The sequence below is a fragment of the Monopterus albus genome, unplaced genomic scaffold, assembly GCF_001952655.1.
Source record: "Monopterus albus unplaced genomic scaffold, M_albus_1.0 scaffold190.1, whole genome shotgun sequence".
Taxonomy (NCBI): domain Eukaryota; kingdom Metazoa; phylum Chordata; class Actinopteri; order Synbranchiformes; family Synbranchidae; genus Monopterus; species Monopterus albus.
This window is the reverse complement of record NW_018128070.1, coordinates 443,801-468,336: the sequence shown is the minus strand read 5'-3', so window position 1 is coordinate 468,336 and position 24,536 is coordinate 443,801. Positions and strand designations below refer to the sequence as shown.

The window sequence follows — 24,536 nt, the reverse complement described above, 5'->3', positions numbered from 1 at the left end:
GATTGTTGTGTCTTGTTGCTTTTCTTCTTTTGTCTCTCCTCTATCCACTCACCCCAACCGGTCGAGGCAGAAGGCCGCCCACCAAGAGCCGGGGTCTGTCGGAGGTTTCTTCCGTTAAAGGGAGTTTTTCCTCCCCACTGTCGCCAAGTGCTTGCTCAAGGGGGATTTGTTGGGTTTTCCCTATGTAATAATATTGATAACAGTAAGGTCTAGACCTTACTTTGTAAAGTGTCCTGAGATGACCTTTGTTGTGATTTGGCGCTATACAAATAAAATTTGATTTGATTTGATTTGATTTGACATATATTATATATGCATATATGCTGGAAGGTATGAATGAAAAAATGTGTGGTTATACTCCCAGAGCCTTATATATGTTCTTGTTTTGTTCATGGAAAAAAAGAAAAAAAGAATGAATCTAATGAAAAAGGCTATGAAGTTACATTTACACAGTAGTGTTTCTGGAGCTGGGGCCATAATAGGAAGTGGATGTTTCAGCCTATGTTGCTTTGATTTCGAGTCCCCTGTTTCATCGAAGTGCTTTTAACACACCTATCCCATGTGGATATCTTTCAGGAGCTTTGACTGACTGTTTCTTTCAAGGTGGTCATTCAGGGACCAACAGCTCATTAAACAACAGGATCCTCCTCTGGGGAGTGATGTTGTAAACATTTTCAAAAAGCGTTGATTGGTAATTTTAATACAGTATACGCCACTGTAATATCACCATGGTGTAGTCACATTGCATTCTGGATAAGAACTGAATATTCTGTCAGAAAAAAGGTAAAGAACTGTGCAGTGTATGTGTGGGTGTTGTACGTGTCAACCCCTCATGTGGGTGATGATCTCCCAGCCAGCCGAGTCAGCCTGCCTCCCCGGCGGCTTGTGTCAGTCATCCAGCACACCTCATGGAAACATCACATACATCACGCCCCAGTACAGGAGGCGATCAAAGGAAGCAAAATAAAAGAAGAGAGAAGGGAACAGGAAAGATCCATTGCCCCACCCATAGCTATTGATCAGCGATCTGTAAAAAGAGCCTGATCAATCACCCTGCGCAATCAGCCACTGTCCTTGTGACAGGGCCCAAATAGCCAGAGCCAACAGGCTGATGAGTGATATGACAAGCAGATGGGCCCCCAAATATGTCTCGGCCCATTGATTTCCAGTGGGCTGGTAATAAGGTCAGCAGACATATGGTCACAGTGAGAGCGAAGCGCCAGAGCTGAGAATGAATGGAGGCCGCTGCTGTCGAGCCACACAGATCTGTGTTTGTCTGGTGGTTCACCTGTGGTTATACACAGCCCAGAGGAAGCTTGTGGGATTTTTTTTTTTTTAGGATAAAAAAGTTGACTCAGGTTGATAGTAAATAAACTCCTACTTCTGTTACAGGAATAGGAACATTCCTCTGCCTGATTTATAAGGCTGTACAACACACTCCAGATTGTTTATCATCTCTATCTTTTGCCCACTGGAAGAATGACATACAGCCTTATGCACACCACCACCATGATAATTCACTGTGTTAACAAGCTGAACATTCATTCGCCGGCAGCTTCGTGGTTCCAGCATTACCACAGCAGCTCCTGTCAGATTGTCCTCGGGGATGAGGAGCTATCCAGAACAATCCATTTGTTCATTGTTATTCCCCTGTTTTGCCTCATTGCCTTTGTAACTGATAGTGAACTTTAGTTTTAGGATAATTTTACCCAGTGTAACTAACCTTTCCCTTCTGCTCTGCACCAGCCCAGCATTAAGCTTCGCCTACCCTCCCACCCCAGTGGCTTTGCATGTGCACCAGCAGCTGATTGGTCGTCAACCAGGCATCATGGGCTCCGCCTTTGGCCACAGCCCGCCCCTCATTCACCCAACGCCGGCCTTTGCCACCCAGAGACCCATACCCAACATCCCCCCCTCTGGGCTCAGCACCACTGAGCGCTCAACTGTCTCCAACGACTCCTCGCAGGTGAGAGCAGAGGCAGGCGCCTGTGCGATTCATCATCACAGGTAATAGATAGCGCAGTTGCATGCCAGCCACATCTTGGCGAAATGCAGTGAGCTAACATGGCACAGGCAGGATCCCCCTCCACAAACTCCTCTCCTGGGACTTTCCTCCTACTTGTGTTGTCTTGTTTTTAGACCCAGAACGTGCCTGCAGCAAACAACAAGGGGCTTGTTAGCATAGAATCCCACTGCTGACTCCATTAATCACTAGAGAGGGAACAAGGATATAGAGACGGAATATTGACATGGATGGATGGATCCAAAGGGACTTTTTCTCTCCTTCCTCAACCCTTACTGTATGTGCGGGCCCCGCATTTGAAGTAAACATTCAGTATTTATTACCAGTCTTCCCTGCTGTTTCTCATCACTTGATTTTTTGTGTTATTGTGAGTGAGACCACATTCAAAGTGTGCACAACAAAATTGCCTTTTCCTCCTCCTGAATAAAGAGAATATTGCTTTGGGGCCACAGCTGAACCTCCCATCTTTTAGCAAAGATAGTGGGGCAAATGTGCGACATGCTGCAGAGACTGACAGGATCACAACAATTCTAAGGGTGAAAAACTATAAACATTATGAAAGTAAGCATGTTCATGAAGAACAGAAAATCAAAAAAAAAAAACTATTTTTCAGAAGATTAACATCAAATTGTTAATTATTTTACTCCGGCAAGTTCGGTATGTAAGACTTTCCCCCAAGGGCAAATTTAAACCAGGGCCAAAATCAGGTCATCCATTGGTTCAGTGAATGGTTTACTGAATTGGTTCATGAGTTTGTCTTAATTGCACTCATTAGCAAATGTGATACACTGAATTGCATAGCTTTTCATTAGCACATTTAAAGCTTTTGCCTGGGATAGATGACGAGAGAAACATTATGGTCCAACCACAATTGTTTTTGTCTGATTTGATTAAATGATCGGTTGATTTGTAAGCATCACATGCATTTTTAATAACAGAATCAAATAAGAAATATCAGCGATAAAAAGAAAAATATAGTCAGCATGATGCAACTGAAAGCAGAAAGCGATCAAATCTATCCACTAAGTTGTTATTTTCTGTTTCCTCAGACCAAACCAACGAGTGAATCTGCTGTGAGCAGCACAGGAGACCCCATGCACCACAAACGGTCGAAAATGAAACCGGAGGAGGAGTTGCCGAGCCCAGGCGCAGTAAGCGTACAGGTGAGGACTGTCTACATTCATCAGCACTATCAAAATGTATTTTCAGTTCCTGGCAACATAGACATTTTTCAGTTATCAGGGAAAACTGTCTTCATTATGGCAAATAGTATCATATTGCAAATTGGTTGCAGTATGGCCTCAGCAGAGAAGAGCGAGTATTCACAGCTGTGGTAAAGGTTTTTGGGACCGTTTAAAACTGCACAGACACTGGTGTTTCAGATTTCCAGAAGAAAGTACACCCGTCGACAGGGTGCAAAGTTTAATGAAAACAGTGAGAATCCACAGTCTGCCACAGCTGACCTAAAAGTACTAGGTATCTACACTTGCTACTTTGTGCTGTCATGTAATTGTTGCTTTTAATTTGCATTTTAATGTTTTATCTACTGTATTTGTGTGGATTGTGTTAAGCAGTGATGAAAGAAGTAGTCAAATTGTTTACTTAACTAAACGTAGCACTACCACAGTGTTTAAAATACTCTAACAAATACAAATAAAAGTCCTGCATTAAAAAAGATGCTTAAGTAAAAGTACAAACACACTGGCATCAAAATATACCCAAAGAACCATAAGTAAAAGTGCTCATAATGCAAAATAGCACATTTTATTATTAATGTAGGTCATATTGTGGATTATAATTACTGATGCATTATCGTGAACATCACATTTAATGCTGTACTTAGAAAAGATGTAGCTCATTTTAAATACTTCATATGCTTATAATTACTGCTGGATATTTTGAGAATTTCCATCCAGGGATAAACAAAGTCAGATGATTGTATTTTTATTTAGTTAATCTGATTGTGAAAAGTAACTAACGCTATCAAATAATTGTAGTGGGGTAAAAAGTACAATAATTGCCTCTAAAGTATGCAGTAGCAGAAAATGAAAATACTCAAGTAAAGTACAGATACCTCAAAACCACTGAAGCACTTTGAGGTGCCTTTGTGTATGAAAATGTGCTATATAAATAAACTTGCCTTGGCAGGTAATCCTGAAACTCATCAGTCTGTTTTTAACTGTAGATTTTTGCAGCATTGCTAGAAATTGAAGTCCATATAACAGCTGGTAACCGGCCTTATTAGAGTCGATTTTCAGCTGCAAATGTAGTCTCAGGCGTGTGGTGGGAGCTGCAGGCTCTCCTGTATTAGCCCGCACCGACTCTCTGCTCGACTCAGTGACCTAACTGTGACAGTGAAATATGTCTGGGCTAATAGAGCAACCTATAGCAGGAAAAGGGGGTTAGATTCCTCAAATACCCGCCCTGGACCTGTTGTATAATGACCTCCAAATACAGAGTGGGACTTTCAGCACTACATTTCTGTTCTGCAGACTTTTCTCCCATGCAGTCAAACAAGGGCAGGTTCTCTTCTGGCTGCACCGTTCATGTAAACCAGCCGCCTGGCAAAAAATGACTTATGACAGATTTGGATGGACTGATGCTGGGGAGAGGAAGGAAGTCACTTTAGCTCTTACAGCCTTGGTTTTGTTTCATTTATTTACATTATTTTCATGACATTGCTTGTTTTTTGCATGCTGTACTGGAACCTTTTTACTTTTTAGGACCATCCTGATGGAATGACCCTGGTGAAGGAAGAAGGCGACAAAGATGAAAGCAAACAGGAGCCAGAGGTGGTTTATGAGACAAACTGCCACTGGGAGAACTGCTGCCGTGAGTTTGACACACAGGAGCAGCTTGTACAGGTGAGTCACACACACACACACACACACACACACACACACACACACACACACACACACATACACAGAGTTAAATTCAAAAAACTGTAACACAAGCTGCTTATTTTAAGTTGAGCTCAAGCAGAGACCATTTGATTGTGTATGTAAAGCTGCGCCAAGTATTTTAGAATATTGGCAGCTCCAGACAGCAACTGAGAAGTTTCAAAATCCAGATATATCCTGTAATGGTCTGTTAGTAAAATGTGTGGAGGATGTTCATTTTTAAGAGTTTGAACCATTCAGAGAGAGCGACAAGAAGGCAAACCATTTCATTTTGTTGAGTCTCTGAACCAGCCCTTCCAGTGCAGGGAAGTGTTCACACCTGACCCCTTATTTCTTGTAGAGACACAGGGGGATGCAACTGCACGTCGACCGTAAGATGAGTAGAGTCTTACAATAAACAGTGTCTTGTTGCAGCTTGGAAAAGACACACGAAAACTACAATGTCTTTTCATTTGTATTCTCTGAGAGCCTCCTCAGTCGATCCCAACAGCATCAACTGCAGCTGTTCTGTTCTAAGTGCCTCCCCTGCCTGCGTGTCTGTGCAGAAGTAGTTTACAGTGGAATCAGAGCTGCAGCCATTGACTGATACTGCTGCTGGATTCCTGATTGGATCCAGGGACAGTGGTAATGGCTGCAAAGCTGGAGAGCACATCTCTAGTGCTAACTGATTCGGTGGGTTAAGCTTCCCAGAGTGAGGAAGTCGGCTTAGTGTACTCCACTGGACCAGGCCTCCTCCTGTCTGTTATCAGAACTCTCACACAGCCCGGGTGATGGATGGCTTTCATCGCATTGCGCCCGAGGGGTCACTGTTCAGCTAAATATTAATGACATTATGGCTGTGTCACCCCCGCTCTGGCTACTTACACTATTAGCTCTGCTGCTCTCTCACGGCCTGTGAATTTTGTAGAGGGAGCAGACCGAAGTTGGGGAAGTGGTGAAAATACACCACTGGTGCTGTGAACAAGGGATGGTGGAGTGTACACATGCACACTCACACATGTGAACCCCACATCACCACACATCTGATAGAAAGATCCTCAGCTCTCCACAGCTGTCTATTTGTTGCCTTGACATTGCAATCCTCCGCTGCGGTGGTAACCCCTATCTATAATTGATATCCTCAGCGCAGAATGGACTGCCTCCCGTGTTTGAAGGGCTCAGCTCAAAGGTTGAAGATCTTGACAACTTCTTGCCCGTTTCAGGGAGCAGGATGAGTTCAGGTGCTAAGTGAGGAGGGGAGGATGCCTTCTTAATAGAGGGAAGGCTTGCTGACACCTTCCCTCTACTGTAGTCATACCAGGTGGCCATCTGAACAAAGCAGCGTCCTCTCATTCCTCCACATATCCAACCTAAACTTGCCAAGCTGCACGTATTATCCTTGTAGACAGACACCAACAGAATCCTTATTAGTTTTCCATTGTTCTGTCTTGAAATTGTTTTTGGCATTTGACTTTCAGATATTGCATTTTGTTTCTCACCTTCTATGCACATGCAGCAGCGCACAGTGATGCCAATAAAAGTATTCGCAAACAGAATCCCTGCCCTCTAATTCAGCAGAGTGAAGGGGAAAATGCTCTTATCTCTCTGCACCCCCCTCAGTAAAGGGATAAGTACAGTATTTGGACCACAGTGGCTCTCATCACACACTGGGAGGAGTTTTGGGGTGGGGGTGGGGGGTTCCATATAGCCAAACGACGGAGCATTCCTTCCCCCTGTACTTCTTCTGAAATGGCTTTGAGGGAAAAATGCATTGGGAAAAATACTCTCTCTTCAGTGCTAACAAACTGAACCACTAGCTTTTGTACCAAGTTTATATTCAGCAATGGTAGGTGGTAGCCTTTCAACAGTTCGTCCTCAGTGTTGACAATCTGTCCTGAAATAAGTGGCTTTTTGAAGTATTAAAAGTAATGGCTGCACTGATTCAAATATTCTTTTTCTTTGTGGTTGGCCTAATTTTCACACCACCCTCATCGCTTTCCACCTTGTTCAAAAGCGCTCCTGGTGCACTCTTGATGTATATTTTTACACTCTCAAACATGCTCTCACCATGACACGCCACGGTGTTCCTTCATCATCTGCATTTAAGCGCTCTTGGTGCAGCCGATAAGATAAACATCAAATCTACGCAATTTAGCTCACTTATCTGGCCTACCCAGTCAGCAAAAGCGAGGCGGGTGTCAATTTCAGTTTGCTGTATTTATTTCATTTATTATTATTTCAACTCTCTATACCTCTCTCCACTTTCTTTAGCGTACCCATTTTTGTGCATAAGTCTCTCCCTCTCTATTTTTCTCTTTCATTTTCTCTCCCTCCCCTCTTTCCCCTCGGAGGGAGTACTTCTAAAGATAAGGCCTGGTGGCTTCTTTAATGTCTCTCTTGAAGTGGACTTTTTCTTCCCTCGGGTTTGTCTCTGGAGATGCCAGCTCCACATTCCCATAACTTCCTAATATGGCCTTGCTCAAAAATCTTTTTATTATTTTCTCATTAATCTTTTGCTGACAGTTCACCATGGAGAAATCTATAAGAAAACTGCATATTCACATGAAGAAACAATTAATGTAAGCTACATTTTCCACTACATGGAAACGCTTATTCTTAGTAAAAAGTGGCAGTAGAGACGTTGGATCATCTTCTCTGGTGTTATGAAGGTTAATCGAATTTGAAGTAGAATAAAGCATATTGCTTTTTCATCACCAAGATTTGCTAGATGTATTAACAGTTTATTTTTCAGCTTGTTTGTAAAAAAGGACTTTCCTGTGACTATCCATTAAAAGATTATTCATCTTAGGGATGGTCTTTGACTGCCTTTACGACATGATTGTGTGATTTTTGTGTGCTTGTACACTACAACGGCTGAATGTTCTCCGCCTTGTGATGTGGAGAATTCAGGTTCTGTCTAGTCAGTGTTGCCCTGTAAGTAACTGTTATTCCAGCATATTGAAGACTTTGTGTGGTGTGTGTGTTGGTGGTCTGTATGTGTGAGTTCTCACAGCTCATCAGGCATCTTCCACCCTCCACGGACTACCGTTCTGTTCCAGGCCGGCTGCATAGGTGGCGCTATGGTGTCCTTGTTTTTGGATGGGGAGCTAGCTGGTTGAGGCAGTTGCTGTGCGCCTCCTCTGTGTTAAAGGGAGATAAATGTGGGCGCCGTCTGAAGGCAGCCCCCCTCTCTGGCTTCTGGCACAGGCCTTTAATTGGTAAAATGCAGATTTTTTTTGATCAGGAGAAGGATTAGGGCCCTTATCTGTCTAGAGTATTTTACTCTAAGATGAAAAGACTGTGCTGAATTACACATGCCAATTCTAGCTCCCTGCCCCCTGCTCGCTCACTCACTCTCATCCTCCCTCCTTTCCTCACTCACTCAATCTTTCCCCTTTCCCCCCCTCCCTCCCTCCCTTTTTGCCTTGTTCATGTTGTTTTTCCTCTTTACACAAAGCACTTCAGCAGCTGACATCACAAAAGAGTATATGATTTATTAGGCGGCGTTTGATAAAGCTAAACTGTGTTGCGGGTCCCACCGCTTAGTGAAATAGCCTTGTAAACAGGCCCTCTTTTCATGCACGCTTGCATTCTAATGCATGAGGGCTATGTCCCAGAGAGAGTTTGATAAGGAGGCATGGAGATGGATAGTAAAGTGCTTGGAAATAAAAAAAAAAAAAAGATAAGATTTTGTGTTTTGCTGTAATGTGTGTAGAGATGTCTGGGTTAGAGCATTGGCATAGAAGCTTTTATATTTTAGAAAACATAAAAACAATGATTTAAGCATAAAATTGTTTGTGTTGTACTTCTATTTATGTTTATGGGTGTTTTGCCATACACCTGAGCAGCACAGGTCTGGACCAAGAAAAGAGAAGTGTCTGTATTTGTGTGTATGCGTGTGCACCTCTCATACGTCACAGACGGCTTCAGTGTCCCTTGTGTCCACGTCCCTGGCGCTCCCTGTCGCGCGACTCCCTCCTAAATCCATCTTGGTGGCGTTTTTACAGTTGTTGGCCGATAAGCTGGCAGGGGGAAGATGAATAACCTGCCGTGCTGGCGCTATCAGCACCTGTTTGTCGATTTAGCTGGCCAACGGGGCCTGTCTGCTCAGCATGGAGATTATTGATTCAATAAGAATTGCCATTAGATCATGCTATTAGGTTTCTCAGCGCCCCCTCTCCCCATGCTGTCTGTCCCCCTCTCTGTCAGCTCAGAGGCTCATGCATCACACCCGTCAGCGACCTTGTTCATTTGTAGGAACAGGGCGTGAGTGTGTATCCATTTGTGTGTGAGTGCGTGCATGCGCTTTTGTTGTGCCAGCCGCCCGCGTGATCCAACACCACGGCGCTCTCCCATTGCTCTCAGCCAGGGGATATTGAACGCTGCTCACAACAGAACGATCTCTTGTCACAGTGATTCCCTCACAGAGAGGAAGAAAAAGAGAAGACGAGTCAGGTTTTCTGAGGCTCTGACCGAGGTGGGGAGGAGATCAATCCCGGGGAAACTTCACTAATGTCTGTGGCCATCCAGTCCCCAGTCATTTTCCCTGGAATTAGTCTTGTTTTGTCACTTTAAAATTAAAAAATGTCAGATGAGAATAATGGAGGTCCTTTGTGGATATATTAGTGTCAGTTTTACTCTTTGCTTTTGCTGTCACACCCTGCTGTTACTGTGCTGACTCATTTGTCGATACTGCTCCTTTGGTATTACCAGGAAGTGAGTGCAACGGTTTTATAGCTAGTAGCAGAGACTCGCGGAAGTGACTTGAAGAAAGGCTAAAAGTAGGGGTAGTTTCCCTCTCCTTAATTATGGGGTCATGACCTGGGCACTAAGCAGGTACAAAATTCAATTATCAGAGCAGTGTCATACCTGGAGGGGAACTGAACCTGGATACTGTATTTACTTTGGTCCTGCATATTTTATCGCTCAACAGTCTTGCAAGCAAGTCTCTAACGAAGGCCTCAAACATTTAAGAGCATTCAAAGTTGCATCTCTATTTATCATTCACCCCTGAGGTAAAAACACACTTCTGCTTTTGGTCAGAATATGGTGTCTGTCTCCCTGGGTTTAAATTGCTCTTGAAAAGGCACTTCAGAGACCATCACCCAGGGCTGGATATGAAAGAGAGCCAGATGTTGACTTCATCCCCAAGGGTCCACGTCTGCATGTATTTTCCTTCTCCGGACCTCCTTCATCCCTCTGTAACACCCATCGCTTACTCCATTTCACGAGACAGTGAGAAAAGATAAAAAAAGATGGAGAAAACGAGGAGAGAAGGGGAGGGAGCAAGAGAAAGGTGGTGTTCACAGATATAATGGTTGGCTGGAGTTGTAAAGCCCTTGCATTTTAGATGCCTTGACTGAACTTTTGATTTCTCACCCTGTCTCCTCACATCCCTCCCACCTTCCCTTTTTTCTGAGCCTCAGATTGGAAGTTGCCACGGCAGCAGAACTGTCAGCACTTGTCATGGAGGGGCGAGGGCCCAATGTGATGTGAAGTGACAGGGTTTTATTTGAAAATCCTGTTCAGATTGGACATCGAGACTCACAAGTCTGCCTTTTTTGCCATCCTTTGAACATTTAACTGGAGTGAGGGCAAAAAGGAAGGCGTGAAGGAGTTAAGAAAAATGAGATGCAAGAAATGAAATGAGAAAAGGGAATGGTAATTCTGGCTCTCATGCTGCTGAGCAAAGATTCCATCAATTTGATCAATTAGATCAAAGCAAAAAGCACTGCTCTTAGTCTTAACGTCACTCTCATGTACAGATACAAGAGGAACATATAATAATAAGAAGAAAATGCTTTGTTTTTTCCTAGCACATCAACAATGACCACATCCATGGGGAGAAGAAGGAGTTCGTGTGTCGGTGGGAGGAATGCTCTCGAGAGCAGAAGCCCTTCAAGGCACAATACATGCTGGTGGTCCACATGCGGAGGCATACTGGGGAAAAACCACACAAGTGCACAGTAAGGATACTCCTGCTTTCATTTAAACTGCTAATGCAAGATTTACACAGTTTGACTGATGTCCACTTCCTCTTCTCTCTCTTCCCGCAGTTTGAAGGCTGTACCAAGGCCTACTCTCGTCTAGAAAACCTTAAGACTCATTTACGTTCCCACACCGGAGAGAAACCTTATGTGTGTGAGCATGAAGGCTGCAACAAGGCCTTTTCGAATGCCTCAGATCGGGCTAAACATCAGAATCGCACACACTCAAATGAGGTACTGCACTAACAAAAATAAGTTATAATCCTTGTCTTTGCTGCTTGAATATGGGGTTTGCAAGCAACATACTTCACACTGTTTCTTTTTTTTTTAGAAACCGTATGTGTGTAAAATCCCAGGCTGCACCAAGCGTTACACAGACCCCAGCTCTTTACGCAAGCATGTGAAGACAGTGCATGGGCCAGAGGCGCATGTCACAAAAAAACAGCGTGGAGATTACCCACGTCCTCCGCCCCAGTCCCGGGAACCTGGGGGCAACAGCCAGGGCCGCTCGCCAGGGCAACTGCCCCTGGGTGGGTACACAGACCAAAGGGAGTACAATCATGCTACCTCAAAGCAAGATGAATGTCTGCAGGTCAAGTCCATCAAGACAGAGAAGCCCATGGTAAGACTTAATTTTGGGTTTTACATCCATTTACACCTTCAACAGTATTTAGGTTCTGTTGAGTCTTTTTGAGTACTTTATACCCAAACCTTTATTTTCCCATAATAATTTGAATACAGAGATTTTTGGTTTGTGTGTGATTTAACACAAAATTGGGGCTTGCCCATATAGTATAACATTAAAACTTTTTAATGAGTAAATGTTTTCTTCTGTCCAATGCTTCGGCAATTGTCTCCTTATCTTTCTAAGGACAGTGGGTAATCAGGTGAGATGGGTGTCGCTTCACTTTGCATTTCTAAAGTCTATTTTCCTACTCATTCGTTTTCTTGGTCATTGTTTTGTCTGTTGGACATTTTGCATCCTGTCACAGCTGCTTGACACTTCCACCAAAAACATGCCAGATTTGTTTTCATTGTAGGAGTCTCTCATCCCCCACAGTCGTCCAAAGATCATCCATCTGTTGAGAACTTTACTTATTACTAAAAGAGATGCATTTCTGTGAGCAATGCTTTTGACTTGGGGCAGAACCGCAAAGGCATGGAAAGTATTTCTGAGAGTGCACAGGCCTCCACTGTGCAGCCAGATTCATTCAATAGTAAACAGGCTCTAAACAGTGTTGACACTTGATGCCAAAAGAGCGATTTTATTATTCCTCGGTGCAACATGGTTCCTAAATTCAGTAAACAACCTAATTAGGCACTACCTTTTATCCCATCCTCTGAATACAATCATGATTTTCTCCTTTGAAGTGTTTTTACATCCACACAGGATCAAAAGGGAGGAATTATCTGGGCCCCAGTAATGTAGAAAACCGTCTAACACTTCTTTTTTTTATAGAAGAATAAAGGTTGCAGCTGGTTTTGTGGTTTGAGCAACCAGCACAAACTACAATGATCACACAAGATGATAAAATGAACACATAAATAAGATTATCTTTCATAATAGTCTTTCCTATGAAGAATTATCAGTCTAATGAGGGAATACATCCTTCAAAGCATTACATTGTCATTGTGATGTGACACGTATGCACACCATCCCTTGTGTTACCTGCAATAAGCGTCATAATTGTCTGCTTTTATTTCTTCCTCTCCTCTCTTCCCCAAATCTTCTGCCCGTCTTGTGTTTCTTTCTTGGTCTGTCTGTCTGTCAGACGTCTCAGCCAAGCCCTGGCGGTCAGTCTACATGCAGCAGTGACCAGTCCCCCATCAGCAGTGGAGTCCAGCTTGCTGTGAGTGCTGGACGCTCGCCGGGGGAGGGGCTGGAGGAGGATGAGGAGAAAGAGGAAAATGAAGGGGAGGTGGAGGAGGAGTGTGAGGGTGACCCAGCACCCATCATGGACTCCACAGTCTCCACAGCAAGTGCGACCATGCTGACCCTGCAGGCGAGGCGTAGTGTTGGCCGCCCCCTGCGCTGGATGGAGCATGTCAAGATGGAGAGGCTGAAGCAGGTGAATGAAGCACTGCCCAGGCTGGGGCCCCTGTCCCCTACACCACCCCCGAAAGGTTCCACACTACCCAACATCCTGGGGAAGGGTAAGGTCATCTTTTTAAACGTTTAAGTTTCATTTTGTTTGAAAATCACCGGGTATGACAGTCTTTTCCCCAGTACTCTTAAAATCTTTTACTAAAGTCCATAACCCTCACAAATTCAGCATGGGGACACAGAGAACTCATGGGCTGAGCTAAACAGCACCTGCTCACAGAATTTACACGTCACCCCAAATGTGTGTACAAGTCACACTTTGGGAAATGAATGATCCTGAATTCCATCTTGCCCATTTTGGCTGAAACATTCAGGAAAAAGAAAGGCTTAAAATGTTCTGTTCTGCTGGAAAATGGCATTAATACCACATCAAGGTGTGTATCATATCAGAGAGAATAGCATGTAACAATGTTTCATGGCCAAATGCTGCCAGTTGTCTCTGGTAACATCTGTTTCACGGATCTCTCCACACTTTCACCTAACATTTGTTTTTAATCTCCCTTTCGCCACATAATTTCCTTTTTCTCTCTCTCTTTGTGTTGTCTGTTTCTCCCCAGGATCCTTTCTGGGCAGGCATTTTGGGCCGCCTGCTCCTCAGCCACCGGCTCATGCTGAGTTGGGCAACACAGACCTAACAGTGCTCAATTTGCTCCGCCTCCCCCCCCTGCTCCCCCAGCCGACGCTCCAGCCAGGCTTCTCAGAATGAGGGTACATTGGCGGCTGCCCATCATCGCCACCTCCACAACCTTAGCTCCACCGACTCATATGACCCCATCTCCACTGATGCTTCCCGGCGTTCAAGTGAGGCTAGCCATTATGGAGGTGGGACAGGAGGAGGGGGTGGAGGGATACTCTCAGGTGGAGGCTATGGAGGTGTTGGAGTAGGCATTGGAGCAGGAGGGGGGTCACGAGGGATGCTCAATTTAACCCCAGCACAGCACTACCACCTTAAAGCCAAGTATGCAGCAGCAACTGGAGGACCACCTCCAACGCCTCTACCCAACATGGAGCGCATGATTTTGAAGACTCGTATAGCCATGATGGATGAGGGTAATAGTGACCATTGTTTACCACCTTTAGTCAGGGCACATCATTGCAATGATGGCACCAGCAGGTACACCAATGGGCATATGGGACATGCAGTTTGCAGACGAAGGGTCCTCTACCCTGGTGAGGGACCACAAAATGGGAGTCGTAGGGCCAGTGACCCAGTGCGGATGCATGCTCCTGACACTTGCAGTTTGCCCCAGGTCCAACGCTTCAGCAGCCTTAACAACCTTCACCCTCTTCCACCTCTGTCTCATCATTTGTCACCTGACATTCGCAGCTTTAGCATACAGAACTACACACACTCAGAAGGAAACCTGCAGGGACACCTGCAGCACTTGCAGTACAATCCTAGCATCACAGAACATGCAGCCATAGAGGAAGATGGGGATGCTGGCCTGCTGCTTGGAGATGAGAACATGCTACCAGATGACTTGGTTCAGTATCTCCACTCCCAGGTTCAAGTGGATGGTGGTCCCTGCCTGCTCAACGAGGACCAAATACCTTTTAGCCAAAAAGACCCCTCCCAACCATCAATGGAGGAGATGGAACAGGCCCAGACATCTGGGCTGAATATGGCCTTCCCTGGGTCCCACAGTCTCCAGCTGCAGCAGATAGGAGAGAGGAAGAGCCCTAGTAAGCTTCCCATCCAGTGGAATGAAGTGAGCTCTGGGAGTGCTGACACATCTCCTCAGAGGGTACAAAACCACCAGACACAGTGTGAGAGGTGGTCAGGCACAGAACATGGTCGTATGTCTGTTCCTTTTGGCAGGGTTGGGAACATGGGGGGGGGCCACTTGATTTCCCTACCAGCAGTACTCAAGCTAATCAGCCTCAAAGTGCTACCTGTGTCCACCCTGCTGTGAAACTAGAGACATCACCTAAATCCTGCATGGAGATGAGAGGCACTTACCATAACTCTGCAAACACCTTTGGCAATTCTAATCTCTCACAGATCATCAGTGGGCCTCTTCTGCAGGGCTTCAGACAGCAGGACTCCAATGGACCTCAAAAACAGAGCCTTTTCCAACAGAACCACAACAGTAGCATCACTTGCCAGGTTGGGAACAACCTAATGCTTAGCATGGCCTCCATGGACAACCTCCCCACCCACTCCCAGGGAACCGCACTTCATCAAAATCAACAGGTCTATCCCCCTTGCCCACCAATTAACAGTTACAGGAACTTGGTCAGGACCCAGCAGTACCTCAGTCCCAAGCATGCCAGTGAGCCTAATCTTAACCAGCAGCAACAGCTGCAGAAGAACGGGGACCAATGTTCCCTTGCACATCAGGTATCGGGCCTGAAACTGGAGGCCCCAGACCATGAATATTTAGAGCAGGACTTTGGTGACTGCCTCTCTTATGAACCAGCAGATCATAAAGCCACCACGTTCCCTGTTGTGGAGGACCAGGGTTTGCTGGACTCAATGGCTGAGTCTGTTGGACAAGGTGGTGATAATGAGAATTTGGATGCTCTTCTGTCTCCTGGTACAGACCAGGTAACTAGCACAGTGGAATGCAATGTGACCGGTGTATTTGATCAAAGGGTAAGTATGGACTTTGGTGCTATGCTCGAGGATTGCTATGACCAAGGTAGCCTGGTCTCAGGGGTGTTGAGCCCCACAATCTTCCAGGGTCTGTCCAGGACCTCATCACGCTTGACCACTCCTCGAGCATCTGCAAGCTTCCACAGTGTGGCCCCTGGTCTTAACAACATGGCTATTGGAGACATGAGCTCTCTCCTCACCACCCTTGCTGAGGAGAGCAAGTTCTTGGCTATCATGCAGTAGCTGCTCTTTCTCTCTGCTTTCTCCTCCATCAGAAAAAAGGAAGAGAAAAACTCTGGTGTATGTGAAGATTAAGATAAAAGCGGCAATTATGAGAACTTTATTATGTATGAATGTTCTGGAACAGTCAGTTGGAAAACCCATTTATTTGGCAGAGATGTCATCCCACACAGAAGTTTGATGTATTAAAATTAAGTGTAGATAAATAGTTATATTCCTTTCCTGGAGTGAAGGCTATTTTGGAAGCTCTTCACTTTTTAATTGCAATGTGATACTGTGCAAAATGTCACTTGGTTGAAACAGTATTCTGTGTAGTGTCACTGTTTTTGCTGTACACACAGTTGGTAAAACTGCATGCAAATTAAAACATTACACACACTGTCTATATAAGTACATAGACTAGCCCATGTGCCAAGTACCTACCATTCTGATTCCACAGGCACAAAGATGCCAAACCCATTCTTGTTCTAGCAGGTGAGTCACTAATCTAACACGCCTTGATGATGGCTTTATATATCATAGTTTTGAATAAGTGATACATTTACGTTTGTTGTCATTTTGTTTGTATGTTACTTTGTGAATCTGTAAATGTTTCCGTGCTTCTGCCAACTTTATCAAATGATGTTTTTGTTAAATGGTATCGAGTCCAAAAAATGGACAAGACATTCTTCATGGCACCATAGATAGTCGTCTACTTGATATTTAAATGGATTGATATAGTCTGATAAGGTACTCACAAATGTATATGTGTTTTTATATTCTGTTTGTGATAATCTGATATTTGATGTTGGGTTGCACAGTTTGGAGCTGATTTAAAAATAGACATTTTCTCTGTGATGGTTCCTATTTGGTGCTTTACAGTATGTATGCTTACGTGAACATTTGGACACGCGTTCCCATAGAATTCAATGGTAAAGTGTGTCTAAATGTTTGATAGTCTAAGTCCTTTAAGGTTTTAATCTGTCTTAAAGACCAACATCGGTCCACCCCACATGAGCTTTCTTCTCATGATGGTAAGTGCTGTAAAGTAACGTTTTGTTTTATATAAAGTCATCCATATTGTTCTCTTCAAAGCTCTTAAATTCTGAATGTGTACTGCCATCAAGTATTGCAGTGACTTTGTCAACAGTGTTAGTAATGCTATGTAGTCTTATGTGACTGCGCACAGAATATTGTGTAGTTTACCTTCTATTCCGCATCAGAGCAATGAGGTACAAATTGTTTTATTGTTCTTTGGTACCATTATCATTTTTCTAGCTGTGCGTTGATTGTTTTTCTTTTCAAAGAAGCAGAAATCATTTCCTTTGATAGACGGAAAATACAGTACATTGAGGTATGTGCCTTATACATATCTGCCTGTCGATAGACCACTGCCAAACCTCCAGTGTGAATTATGAAAAACATCAAAATTTAATATGTAAACTATCCTAAAAGTTGATGTGCAAAATGCATTCTTTTCTTTGATTTTGTTGATTTTCTGTTTTCCATTTACTGTGCATTTATGTGTAAATACAATACTCTTTCTCTAGGTTTAGCAGAGGAAATGGGTAGTATCCTGGGGCCAATAAAGAACTGACTTTGATAGCAGGAATTTCCAGGCCCTGGGTAGAGGCCAGATCTGGCTCAGAGGGGAACTTCAAATGCCCAGCACTGTCCCTCTGCCAGAAGAGCCGCTTTGCTCTTTTATATCTGACTACAAATGTTTGTATGGTTTTAATAAAAATTGAAATATTATATTTTTCTTCTTTATATGCACCACTTTAAAGCTTACTGGTTTTAATTGTATTTGAGTTAACAACCCAAAACAGATGTTAGAAAGATTATAACTACTATTATTGTGCCTATTCACACCTTAAATTATGGCAAACTGTTCACTAGGTATCCATAGCAACCATGTTATGCAGCTTTATTAGGCCAACTCCCACCCAGCCGGCTCTCCCACCGGGGGCTTAACCGTGGTGGCCCAGAGGAGCAATACACACACTAATATATTAAAACTAGTTAAGAAATAAATTATGAAAGGTGACGAAAATCAGTGAACACGCTAAACATTAAAAGCTTGTTTGAAAAGATGCGTTTTTAACGCTGACTTAAACGCTGCCGGCTCAGTTATCGAGCGTATATCTAAAGGCAGGGAATTCCACAGCCTAGGGCCATGCACGGCAAAGGCACGACCTCCCCATTTTTTGTAGTGTGCAGGGGGAACGACAAGAGCAAGGTGACCCGATGATCGCAGGGTTCTGCGAGGGACATATCTAGCCAAGAGGTCAGACAGGTACGGAGGGGCAAGGCCGTGCAAGGCTTTAAAAACATAAAGCAAAGCCTTAAAATCTACTCTCCATTTAACAGGCAGCCAGTGAAGAGATAGCAGAACCGGAGTGATATGGGCATGCCGACGAGTGTTTGTCAGCAGACAGGCAGCCGCGTTCTGAACAAGTTGGAGCCTGGAGAGTGATGACTGGGATAACACAATACATGCATAGACAGTAAAAATATGTATTTTAGTATTACTTTAGGTATTTCTGTGGGAGTGTACTCTTAAAAAAAGTTTTAAAATCAGCCACCATAAGTAACTTCCTTCACTAGTTAGTGCTTCTGAGGCCCTCTTGTGATCATCACAAGAAATTACATTTATGTGGTTAGAAATGAATTTCCTCCTCATGACTTTGATAGCAAGGCTGCAAAAGACTCATTTGGTTACATATTCAGATTAAAAGCAGTCTTCTCCCTCTGTAGATGAAAGCATGAAAGTGTTAGAATGCCACCTCATTCACCCTGACATCTGACATCACAGTGGTTATTCCACTATTCCATGTATTTACCAGACCCCTTAAGGCTGACAGCCCATCAGCTCTTAAGTCCTTTTAATGCACTCTGAGCAAGCACAGAGATCTTGCATCATTCCCTAACTTTCCACATGGAGTAAAATGGGAATCTTTCGTAAGCGAGTCTCCCATTATGCTTTTTAGAAGCTCAACACAGGTGCAATTATGAGCAGGAAATGAAGGCTGCTGTTAGATTTTCCACTGTGAAGTGGAGAGTGCTTGTAAACTGTTACAGCTGCATACAAGATGTTTTTACTTTTGATGCTCTACGGCTGCAGCTGTCTCAGTTGAAAATTTTTCTCCAAAGATGTATGACCTTTGCCTGCAATACTTGACGAGGTACAAGGATTTTATGTAAGGTAAGTTCAAATCTGTTTCTGGACGCTAAATATCTTGTGAAATCTGTACATGGCCCATGACTGTTTCTCCGCCAAGCGAAACATTTAAACTATTTAAAAGAATGAGCTAATGATATACAATATCACTTCCACAATACCAATATATAAGGAAGAAAGAGGTTCTCGTATACAATAGGAAACATTTTATTACTAAAAAGTTGTCTCATACGACAGGTGCTCTTTCAGTAGTGTTTCCACAACTATTCTTTATTGAAATCACAAGATTATTTTTACCACTTAATGAAAAAGAAACATAAATGACAGTAACTATGGAATATATACAACAACTGGAGAGCGGGGTCACATGCGGCTTCAATAGGCCAGCATTGTTTGGTGTTTCATCACATTAGGCTCATACAGGAGGCACTTAAATGTGAGAGCCTTAAGAGCCAGTACCAGAGTGCTGGAGGGAAGAGGAAAGTAAAACAGGGAAATGTCCAGCGACTATGTCCAACAAAACAGTGACTGCTTCCTTTGAAGATAAAAATCTTAAAGAGTACATAGTTATCTATTCCTTCAGCTCAGACATCAAGGGCCCGAAAACGTAGTTACGGATGGGGTTGAGGTGTTGCTCACATGTGGGACACTGATGCACATATGGAGCATTTACACAGGCCTGCACCACAGAAATCTAGAGCACAGATGGTGCAGATTCAAAAGCATGCATCGCCCCACAGTGTGGTTTAAAAAATTCTTTTGGACATCTGCAACTACAACAAAACTCACCTGCCTGCTGTTTGAGATTGTTAATGCAATAGAGACAATATTTACAGGAATTCTATCTCATTTAAACGTGTCACTGCAATGCAATAAAAGTCCCTAACTGCATGAAAGAAAATTTATGATAAATCTGAAATGGTAAAATAAAGAATGGCCACCGTTTCAATGATCTATTTACACTAAAACAGTATCCCTAACAAATGAATGTTGAGGAAGTGAAAGGATGAGAATCACCCAAGAGGAAGAACAAAAATCCACAACATCATGTGTTGGCTGCCTCGCTGCAGAGTACCAGTCTGAGCTGGTTTTAGTGATTGGTTCTCTGCTCTGTGAGTGTGTGGCATTAAGGGTGTCAGATCTTTTCCTGGATAAAGGGGTGCTGCAGAGCCTGGTTGATGCTGATGCGTTTGGCTGGGTCTAGCATCAGGGTGCCATCCAGCAGGTCCTTCAGCTGCATCACCTTCTTCCTCTGGTCCTCAGGCAGTCGTTGGCCTCCTATCATGTCCGCCAGCAGGTCTTTGGTGGGGTTGATGGTGCTCATCACTGTCACCTTTTCCTGATGGGACACAGAGAAATGAAAGAAAAGGTAAGTTGAATACATATTGACACAGCTAGTGCAAATTTTCCGTTTGCATTAAATACTGATTCAGCTAGTAACATTTTTTTATACATGCCATTAAAGGTCATAGGACATGTTAATTTCCCTCATGTTAAAATGTACTGTAGAAGTGAGATGGACCACCTTACCCTCTCTGTCACTTTGTCTACTTCAATATATAAGAAGTTTAGATTCTGATCAAAGTGCTGGTCTTTGAACAAGCCTTTGCGGATCATCTGAGATGAAAAAAGAACATAATTACGTCAGCCACTTCTTCATCACGGCATGGAACAGCAACATGTCTCACTTTATCTAGAAAACAGAAAAAATAACTCAAGGAACTGACATTTTATGATGCAATTTTACCTTGTTGGGCATCTTGCCCTTGAGGTCCATAGCTAGTTTGAGCATGTGATTGTTGGAAGATCCAGGAAACAGGATTTTTCCAGTGTACAGCTCGTATAAAGTGCAGCCGACAGACCACATGTCAATTCCATAGTCATACGGCTTTCCTATGACTGAGACAGAAAGATGCTGTGAGCACAGTTCAGTAATTATTGCAGCTGATTAATAGTTAAACTGGTGATTATACAAACAATATAACTTACTGATTTCTGGAGCTCTGTAAAATCTGCTGACCAGGTATGGTGTGATGTCATTGTCAGCAACGTGAGATGCCGAACCAAAGTCACACAGCTTCAAAATAGTCTTTGACTCATTCACCTTACAAGGACAAAAAAGTCATTATTACAGACTAGACGAACATTTTCATCTTTCTGTTACCTGTTTATCTTTTTGAGCAAGCATTTATATTTTACCAAGATATTATCTGGCTTGATATCAGCATGGAGGATGTTGCATCGTTTGAGCAGCTTGAGGGCCAAGAACAGTTGCTGGCTGTAGGAACGCACAGCCTTGATGTGGAGCCCGACATCTTTACCGTATTTCTTCAGCACCTCTCGCAAATTCATACTATAGATGAAAATACAGCAGGTGAAGCCATTGCATAAATCCTACAAACATCTCTATGAGAGGAAAGGAGTAGTGTTTCCTTCATCAGTACCTGAGGGGCTCAAATACCAGACAAAGATGCTGCTTGTGGTAAAAGTGCCTGAAAAGACGAAGGCAGTGGAACTTATCATCAGGATCAGCGTCGTTTAGCTTCTTGAGAAATTCCAGCTCCTTCAAACCAGTTTTCTGCCTGTTCACCAAAATTCAATTATACTCCATCAGTACAAGCCCAATTAAACACCCATATGACTGTAGTTGTTCAAAGTATTAGATTTCTAGGTATCTATACTTATTTGTATATGAAATGTTGACATTCATATAAAAATGTCTTTAGTTTATGAGAAAGGTCTGACTTACATGAGCTCGTTGTTTCGGATGATCTTGACTGCCACCTCCTGGCCAGCCCTGGCAGTGTCCCTGGCTCTAATCACATTGCTGAACACACCCTGGCCAGTGTAGCCATACACATCATAACGCTTGTCCAGTGTCTCTCCAATGTTTACCCCTTAATAACAAAAAAAAAAAAAAAATAGAATAATAGGTAATAAACACAAGAATGTCACATCAGTTCCACTGGCTGGGATACATTGTACCTATACATACATTTCATGTACTCATTGTGTACTACTTGTTGGAGACATAGTTTCCCCTTGTCCGAGGTCTTTCTGTAGGCTCCTCTGTGTACACCAAGTGCTTCCAGTGCACGAGTGAACACGTGCCCAGTACAGACTCAAATGAGAGTCTCGCTCAAGGTGCGACTCGGTGCACATTCTATGGTTTTGGTCTGTGGCACCCTCACATGTGATATGGACTGTTGTGCCTCTAAATCTGACCAGCACAGAATCGATTATCTCAGACTGATCGGCCAGTTGCTGTCAAGGCTGATCACACTGAAAACCGTCCATTTCCGATCTCCTCTGATTGATCTGTCTGTCTCTTGTTGTAATGATATGTTGCCATAGCATTAAAAAACTCATGGGCCTTTCCCTGATACAATCAGAATCCAAGATAGAATTAGAAAGGCAGCACTTACGGTAGTAACCCTCAGCATCAGTCCAGTTGTCCCTGAGGTTGGGGTTCTCCTTAAAGTCTTTTCCTACACCTGCTGCTCTCATCCTGGCACTCTGCAGAAGAGGTCAGGGGCTGTTTTAATATTTTATACTGTTCAGAAACTTCAGAACAAGCCAGTAAATTTTACACTAGAAGAGGCACATAGGATCGATGTTCAGACACTCAAAGTTTAATACTAGAATACTTACAAAGTCAGCAGCAAACATGTCATCCGATTCTGTGAACATGTCAGGCGCTGAAGGCTTCTTTGGGTTGGTTCCTAAAATAAAGAACAATAATAAACCAACAAGATGTGTTTCTAGTTGTCCGCTGCATTGTAAAACAGAATATCTGGAACGTGTTTGATTCACATACTCTGCAGAGTTCAAAACATGCTGCAGGTGGCAGAAACGCCGAGGCTTTGGATTACAAGCCAGCAACTGAATGAACACATGACAAAAAGAAACAAAATTAAAACCCCTGCATCACACAACTGCATTTTTCATACAAATCATGCCTCTTCATATAGTTTTGTGTTTTCTAAAGACTGGTATCTTTTGACCAGTCTACATCATGTAACACTGTTCTAAATCGCAGGGAAGTACCAACATTACTGCCTATTTATGGTTCAATGAATTTAAAGGCAGCTCAAAAATGCTACCGATCAGCTTCCATCCATATTAATTAGACTTCTCCTGAACTCATTATGATGGAACTCAGGAGCATGCATTCTAAGACCACTGAAAATTTGCCATGTGTTCCTATGAATTTTAAAGGAACCATCCAAGATGCCATCTAAAATGATCCCCAGCGGAGAATCTGATCTAGATAGGATCACGTCTCTAAAAGTGTTTACTACAGCAAGTGACCTGTGTGCCAACTTCCACTGAGATTCTTAATTTTTGCGTCTTGTCACAAGTCGCCACAAGCCTCCACAAATATTGTTAGAGAAACCGGTTGCACATGGACGCTTGCCGTTAACTACACAGTGCACATGGTGGTGCAGTTCATTCAGTTGGCCTTGTATGCCAACAGACATGATCATTCCGACCAGGACATTACCATCTCTCTCCTGGGCGATGAGGTTGTGCTTGGCTTTGATGTTGGCCTCGAAGGTGTTGAGGTTCTCGCGTTCATATTCCTTCACGTCTGCGGCTACTCGCTCCAAGATGTCGTCAGGTGAGGGGGAGCGGCTGCGTGTGCTGCTCTGAGGGCTGTTGGGCTCCGATATCATGTTGGTATCCTCATTCACAACCTTATATTTCTATATGACAGAAGGAATAGTGCGCCCATAAGAATATATGTCAAGCATATTTAATTTGTGTGCATTAGTCAGGTTACTTGGTTTTAAGTAGACAGACCAGTACAAAGATCATTAACTTGTAGTTGTGTCCAGCAATATTGGACTATCAGAGACAGAAGATTCAGATAATGTGTAAACAGACCTGGACAATGGCCATACGTTGCTGGCGGCGCTGTTCAATGAGAGCTTCTTCATCTATCTCCTCACTATCAAAGTCCTCCACCCTGCAAACACAATCATGGATTTGGTGCATCCATGTACCATGTACTGATCCATTAATCTATCAATACAATTTGACATCAAGAGCAGTTGCCATGAACAAGCTTAATCCATCATTAACACAGTTACTTTCCAATGTAAGAACTGCAAATGTCTTCTTGTACTCACACTTCTTCTTCTGAAGATTCCTGGTCAACTTTCATACCCTCTGAAAGGCTGCCCTTGAACTTGTCCTCATCTCTACTGCGCCTTCTCCTCTCCCGATCACGGGAATTTGAGCGCCTGTACTGTCTGAGCCTGCCATACCTGTCTCTCTCCCCAGACCTGCAAGGAGGGATAATTTGATACAAAATAAAAAATGTTCAACCTGAAACAGGTTTTGCCACAATATTACTGGGAGAGAAATGTCTAAACCCCACAGCATGACAAATATCTGACTGAGTATCAGAGGTCAAAGTTTGCTTTTGTGTACAAGCCTTGTGCTGTGAGCTGGCAGAAGTGACTGTTGGGTGGAAAGTGAGCCGCTGTCACCTGTGGTGTAGTGGAGACCTGCTTCGTCTGCGAGGGGCAGAGCGGGAGC

General features: G+C 43.5%; 2 protein-coding genes across 2 annotated transcripts in view; one reads left to right on the top strand and one right to left on the bottom strand.

Annotated features, from left to right (window-relative positions):
* Positions 1 to 17,548, top strand: part of gli3 (GLI family zinc finger 3) — a 94,714-nt gene extending 77,166 nt beyond the window's left edge. Inside the window, 10 exon segments of the mRNA XM_020617505.1 lie at positions 1,747 to 1,966; positions 3,073 to 3,186; positions 4,747 to 4,887; positions 10,722 to 10,871; positions 10,962 to 11,126; positions 11,224 to 11,514; positions 12,665 to 13,046; positions 13,554 to 13,647; positions 13,649 to 14,831; positions 14,834 to 17,548. Coding sequence (XP_020473161.1) covers positions 1,747 to 1,966; positions 3,073 to 3,186; positions 4,747 to 4,887; positions 10,722 to 10,871; positions 10,962 to 11,126; positions 11,224 to 11,514; positions 12,665 to 13,046; positions 13,554 to 13,647; positions 13,649 to 14,831; positions 14,834 to 15,835 — 3,742 coding nt within the window. The 3' untranslated portion in view covers positions 15,836 to 17,548.
* Positions 17,549 to 20,028: 2,480 nt separating this feature from the next.
* The window catches only part of prpf4bb (pre-mRNA processing factor 4Bb), an 8,951-nt gene continuing 4,443 nt past the window's right edge, over positions 20,029 to 24,536 (bottom strand). Inside the window, exons 5-17 of the mRNA XM_020617510.1 lie at positions 24,488 to 24,536; positions 24,125 to 24,280; positions 23,880 to 23,961; positions 23,497 to 23,698; positions 22,644 to 22,714; positions 22,418 to 22,508; positions 21,742 to 21,889; positions 21,437 to 21,574; positions 21,192 to 21,345; positions 20,982 to 21,096; positions 20,740 to 20,891; positions 20,523 to 20,609; positions 20,029 to 20,331 (exon numbers count right to left, since the gene is read on the bottom strand). Of these exons, the coding sequence (XP_020473166.1) occupies positions 20,128 to 20,331; positions 20,523 to 20,609; positions 20,740 to 20,891; positions 20,982 to 21,096; positions 21,192 to 21,345; positions 21,437 to 21,574; positions 21,742 to 21,889; positions 22,418 to 22,508; positions 22,644 to 22,714; positions 23,497 to 23,698; positions 23,880 to 23,961; positions 24,125 to 24,280; positions 24,488 to 24,536 (1,649 nt within the window). The 3' untranslated portion in view covers positions 20,029 to 20,127. The remainder of the gene's footprint in view (positions 20,332 to 20,522; positions 20,610 to 20,739; positions 20,892 to 20,981; positions 21,097 to 21,191; positions 21,346 to 21,436; positions 21,575 to 21,741; positions 21,890 to 22,417; positions 22,509 to 22,643; positions 22,715 to 23,496; positions 23,699 to 23,879; positions 23,962 to 24,124; positions 24,281 to 24,487) is intronic.